General features: G+C 33.3%; 1 protein-coding gene across 1 annotated transcript; it reads right to left on the minus strand.

Annotated features, from left to right (window-relative positions):
• Window positions 1–210: 210 nt before the first annotated feature.
• LOC126979557 (lactase-like protein) lies at window positions 211–5,176 on the minus strand. The gene is made up of 4 exons (XM_050828919.1): window positions 4,699–5,176; window positions 3,059–3,367; window positions 836–1,074; window positions 211–418 (listed from the first exon to the last, which is right to left on the minus strand). The coding sequence occupies exons 1-4, from the start codon at window positions 5,098–5,100 to the stop codon at window positions 277–279; spliced, it is 1,092 nt and encodes a 363-aa protein (XP_050684876.1). The 5' UTR covers window positions 5,101–5,176; the 3' UTR covers window positions 211–276.
• Between the last annotated feature and the right edge of the window lie 1,111 nt (window positions 5,177–6,287).

Here is a 6,287-nt window from a genome sequence, read left to right on the forward strand (position 1 = left end):
ATGCCTTCAGATCTGTGGTGCTCCGGTTTTAAAAAATGGTTTGATCGCATGAAGAAATGTTTAAAATGTAAAGGAGAATATTTTGAAAAGCAATAAACATAAAATTTTGGTTTTAACATGTCTTTTTTTTAAATTATACAAAACTTTTAGCGTTACGTAGGTCACGTAAACACGCTGAAGAACGAGGGGACAGCGAAGAAAATACAACAATTATTTAACATCGTATTTATTAAAATTTGCCAACAAGTAGGTACAATTGAATAGTTTGCTAAAATATTATAAACCATTTAGTTCTGGATTATAGTCGGGATCAATTTTTCTGCTTCTTATAATTTCCTTATAAATTAAGGCTGATTTCCGAGAAAATATCAGCCTGTTTGGGTCATTGATATCCAGTTCATACAAGCCCATTCGAATTCTGAAATAAATATTTAAAATTTAAATTAATAAAATTGCCATAAAATACTCATCTGAGGAATATATATATTATTTTCACTTCACATTATGCTCTATTATAAACAAAATAAATAAATTTAAATAATATTTTGGATACGACGTACATTTGGATTTGGATTTTCGCATTATCAAATTGTTTAACTTAGAACTGTGAAGCACGATCGCTGAAATTATTCAATAAACGTATCTTTTTGACTTTACAATAAAAACGTTATCGTAATAATGCATAAATTATTTAATTCATATTTTGTTATAATTTACTAATAATAATAAAAGCTGTCTCCAGTGCTATCACATAAAATGGACTCTAAGTAAGTCAGTTTTCACATTATGCTTAAAAGGTACCATTTTGTCTAGACCTCTATATAAAGGTACTTACAAATATCCATGATTCCACTCAAATGTATCCATTAGACTCCAGGCACAATACATCCTCACATCTACACCGTCATCGATAGCATCCAAAACAGCATTCAGATAGCCTCTGTAATAATCTATTTTATCTTCATCGTAGAAGCCCATTTTATCGGACGAACCATTTTCGGTGATGTATATAACAGGATCATTGTACTCCTTCTTAAGGTACACTAGAAGATTGTATAAACCTGGGGCGAATCCCTGTTGAAAATTAGAAAGAAAATAAATATATGAAAGTCGGGGAGCCAACAGAAAGTGCATAGCTCGATCTATCGGCGGTGCGTAAAGATGCGGAGAATAATGAGTCTTTAACCGCATATATGATGGAAAGTGCTGACGAGAGCTGTTTGGTCATATCAATAAATATTTCATGAACTTTCCATAAATAGTTATGGTTCAGAATAAGTGCAAATAATTGCGGACGCAGCAACAGGGCACGCTCAAAGAAGGGAAGATGACAGTTTTATGTATTATTCCTGATAGGATCACTAATATGAAGAATTTTCCTGATACATGATAAACAGTAGTGTTTATCATGTATCAGGAAAATTCTGTAATAAATTATGTACGGTCTCAATAAAATTTTTGTTCCATTTCAATTGATTCAATATCAAAGTTGATTAAGTTAGTATGCCGAAAGCTAATTAGTTAAATCACGAGCTGTCACATCACAGATATCACGCGAGTTGAATGCAGTCGGTGCCTGAGGTAAAGAGCGCGAGCATCTCCACCGGCTGTCCGCACCTCACACGCCTTAAGTGCAGCAGTGCTGTGCCGTTCTTGTCAGTTATCGTTCGCTTACCGTTTTATCGCGTTAATATCAAAGTTGCGATCCCGTGTCATTTATTTTAATAATGACTGATCCGAGTCTATCAGGTTCCGTTCCAAATGAAATGAGTTTTTATTCATCGATAAGCACGAGAAATGCCGTAAAATGTTTTAGACTTGCGTATTAATGAAATGCAGTATAAAATTTGAGATTTCATTATTATGAGTGTTTTAATACCTAATAATCAACAGTTTCATACAAGTCTTTATCTACACCCAGAATATGAATCCTCTAAAAGATTCTGGAACAGTTAGCTTACTGCTAACATTAAAATACCAGTCCTAGTAGTAACCTAATATCATTCATTACTGATTATATACAAATAAACTAAGTATTAATGAAACAATTATTTATTTTATAGGTAATTTACATTTTGTATAGTGCAATAATTAAAATTCACTCGAATATAATGTTCTTTTGCAGCGTTTAAAATGAATCGCTCATTTTTTGTTAACAAAACAGTAAAAATATCGAAGAAAAATGACGGGGATTCGAATAACCTACTCTTTTTATTCGAATAACCTGTTCGTTCGTTCTGGCAGTTTGGAACGCGCGTAAACTAAAATGTTCTTTTTTTGAAATTCATTCAGATACCACGCATTGAGCAATAAGAATGTGGCTGTCTGTTGAAACTCTTTGCGCATGAAGGGATCGAAAAAAAAAACATAGGAGTCTTGTTATGAAATTCAGTACAACATTACAACACTCGTTTGGATGATGTAATGGTTATTAGAACATTGGGTGTTTTAATGGTGGCAATAAGCTGCTTCAGAATCTTTAATAGAGGACTTAAAGCTTGGGTGTAGATAAAATAATGAAAAAATAATAAAATAATTTTTTCATCATTTTATCCTAGTGTGAAATGGTAAAAGTTAAACACTGGTTTAGTGTTTACCTTTTTCGACGCACTCATGATTATGGTTATCGATTATAATTGGGTCACAGCACTAGCGCATTTCTGAACTCTGCATTCAACTCGCATACCATTTTTTTTTTTTTTTTTTATAAATCGTTACTTCTCTTATCCAGACTACTTCAGTTGGTTCTTGGCCCGCTGCATCTACTGTCGAAAACGTCACAAATATGGCAGTCACAGTGAGTCTAACATATTGCTATCATGCCAGGCGCGGAGAACGTACACAGTAGACGCAATTTATCTTGGAAGCAAAGGCTCTGGTAGTTATTTCTTAAATGAATCCGCCCAGTTATGCAATGTGAAAATAAATTTAGAGAACCATCAATTTTACAATTACTATACCTTCTCAGCTGAGGTAAAATAAAATCGACTCTCGCTTTTGAAAATAGCATACAAAAAGGTGCAGTGTGCATGTGCAGGTTTTATTTTCATTTACTTACATACATCCACGGACTAGTTTCTATCGTCCACTGGGGCTCAGTGTAGGTACCGATGTATAGATCATCTTCATATGAAGGCGTTGCAAAGAGTTCTTTCAACGAATCATTTCTGTATATATAATAACTGGAGTAACTATTCAGGGCGAAAAAATCTGCAGTTCCTCTGATATAGTTTATCTGTTCAGGTGTGAAGGGTTTAAGGCGGGAGTGTTTATAACCTTGAGCCGAACTAGCATTACCAACCCTATATATGAGTCGCTGAGGATAGTTGCCTTGTGGTGAGAAGATTGGATGCGCATACTGGCCAAGCTGAAATGTACATAATTTTTTAATTACTAAACAACTTTCAATTTAATGGCGTTCAGGGCTCCAGAGCTTTGGGGACGGCTTGATCACATGGCGTAAAGTCGTCAATATATTGTGTATTTGCTACGGCAATTATTATAGGCATTGGTCAGTAGAGATTCCTGTTACCGAATTCCAACTTCGTATAATAAAATTCTGCTGTCGAAAATCAAAACCCAGTAAGGGACTTCGATCAAATTTTACAGGAAAGCAAAAAACTTATTTTTCCTATACCTTACCAAACTATGAATCTAAAGCTAAATAAGACTATTGGAGATGTAGATAAGATTGTTGACAAATTTTTTGTATACTAGGAGTGTAAAAATATGATTCATTAATTTAAAGCTTACAGATTAAATTTGAACGTCACCAATATAATTAAAAAGCAGTTATAGCCTAAATGTGCATGACTTATATTTGTAATGTAAGTAATATTTGTAAATCCTATAAAGATAACTAATTCATTACGGTAAATGATTGTAATCTTTATTTTCGTTATTCTTTGTATTATGCTGCCGCATTTTTTACATAAAACAATTTATTTTTATTCTTGAAATAATATGTGGAACCCTACACAAGTTAATTGATTTTAACAGCATATTATGTTCATTCATAATGTTAACACGAGGAACAAACATAAACTTGTCGTGCCTACTACTCGGTTGGGTCGAGTTAGTAAGTCTTTTGTTGGGCGATGTATATGCTTCTACAATATGATCCCAGAAAATGTACAAAACAAATGTGTTACGAAATTTAAAAGAATTGTTAAAAAACGTTTGTGTGGGGAAGGTTATTATAGCATAAACGATTTTCTTAATGAAACCACGGACTGGGAATGAAGCGAACACCCTCAGGCTCTTTAATTATAAATGTTTATTGTACGATATTACATTGAAATCCATATTTTATATTAAAAAAAAAATCCCGCTTAGTTTCTTGCGCCCATTCTTCTCAGGTTTGAGGCAGTCTCTTTTGAATGGGTGGTAGATTTTGACGTTCAATAAGTGATTTTAAATCCTATTTTGAATAAAAATATTTGAATTTGAATTTGAATTTATGTATACTTAAAAAATATTATTTTTTATTTGTACTTAGTATGCTTCGGTATTGTAAATTTATCTTATGTATTTTAGATGCTAGCTTTTTCGAGCATTACAAAATTTTTTATTTTTGTTATAAAAAGTGGAATTCTAGGTCTATTAGTTTTCATATATCCCAAATAAAAGATAAAAAAAAATCTTACCGCTGATTTTAGAACATTTAATTAGTCTATTTAATTTTGGTTTGGTACGTACCGTAAAGGCAAAATAATCTTCAACTGCTTCCGCATCGTCACGAGAATCTGTGAGAGGGAAGGCCATATCGCTGCTGAAGATCAGACTGACTTTGCCGCCTTGCGATTTGAACTCATCGTAATAAATGTGGTACATTCTTGCATGAGCGAGAAGCACATTGCGACCGCATTCGTAGAAGCCTTCACCAGGAGAAACAATTCTGGGCGCGTGTTTGCCAGATGCATAGCCAAGGCTACAGTGAATAAATGGCTCATTTATTGTTAGCCAGGTCTTTACTCTGTCTCCGAAATTTTGATAAGCTACTCTGGCATAATCTCCTAACCAATTTGCAATATCTTCGTTCAACCAACCACCAAGTTCGGCTAGGCGAAGAGGCAGATCCCAGTGGTAAATAGTTATCATTGGTGTTATACCATTGTCGAGAAGTTCATCGATAAGGTTATTGTAATATGATATTCCTTCAGGGTTAACATAATCCGGTGTGCCGAGAGGTAGTATTCTGGGCCATGATATGGAAAATCTGTATACATTAACACCCAGCTCCTTTAGTAGGCGGACGTCTCTTTTATATTGGTTATATGAATCCGCAGCAACTTCATACTTGAAACCGTCGGAAATATATTGAGGATCAGTCTTTATATGGTAGTCCCACATCGACCAACTGCGCCCTGAATAACAAAAAAGGCGTGATCAAATTTTGAAATCTGTAATATTTTGGTCTTGATTTTTAATTTTTCAGTGCGTATCATTTACTGAAAGCTGAATTTTTTGCTCGTCTTGTCTCTTCTTAAAGTAAAATATATCAGCAATATATCCGTGAGCGGAAGGTGAATTTACTGCACGCGTATTATTTGTTTGTTGGTTGTATTGTCACCATACCATACCGTATACCTTCGCAGTTAAGGTCCTAATGTATAATGATATGGAGCAATGTAAATACGATTTTGTGCTATACATACTCGTAACTACGCTAAGTAAGTGTGTCAACAGAAACCACGAAAATGTGCATTTACATATTGCGTTACAAAAATAAAAATAATTCTTAAGACATGATTTTGAATGCTATAGGTTTAATAAAATAAAATTAATTAAATTTAAAATAACCGATGTTATAGATATCGGTTATCAAGGCAACTATATCATTCCGAAAAGAATGATGCATCGCTCATATTTTAGAATCTTTATCAAGTATTAATACATTTCTTATTACTTGTTGATAAGTCTTCCATTCAACATGACTTATTACTGAAAATATTATAGATCCTATTACAATTGCAATAATGAAACCCAAGTTATCGAAATTTTTCACATATAATTCGTGAAAGTATCTCCTGATAACGTAGAAAGGCATAAAAGACATTTATTTTCTCAACATTCCTATATAATTCTTTTTGATGTCATGTTTAATATACTAGATACTACTACCGCTCCTTTTTTTGTAATGTCATTGCTATTGCTACAAAATAATCGCAGTCTAGTCCCAGGCTGTCTGATCACTTAAATATTCAGCTGTGGAGTAATAGGATTTGTGACAGAGCCATTTTTTAATAAAACATTTTAAATTTATTTATAGATAATGTCTGAACAGT

This window comes from Leptidea sinapis, chromosome 3, assembly GCF_905404315.1.
Source record: "Leptidea sinapis chromosome 3, ilLepSina1.1, whole genome shotgun sequence".
In the NCBI taxonomy this organism is placed as follows: domain Eukaryota; kingdom Metazoa; phylum Arthropoda; class Insecta; order Lepidoptera; family Pieridae; genus Leptidea; species Leptidea sinapis.

What these genes read in the sequence shown, in the direction of transcription:
- LOC126979557 (XM_050828919.1), bottom strand. Translation starts at nt 5,100, where the DNA reads ATGATAACTATTTACCACTGGGATCTGCCTCTTCGCCTAGCCGAACTT. An exon ending in AAGATTATTTTGCCTTTACG is followed by an intron (nt 3,368 to 4,698) that starts GTACGTACCAAA and finishes TGTACATTTCAG; the next exon opens with CTTGGCCAGTATGCGCATCC. An exon ending in GAGTGGAATCATGGATATTT is followed by an intron (nt 419 to 835) that starts GTAAGTACCTTT and finishes TATTTATTTCAG; the next exon opens with AATTCGAATGGGCTTGTATG.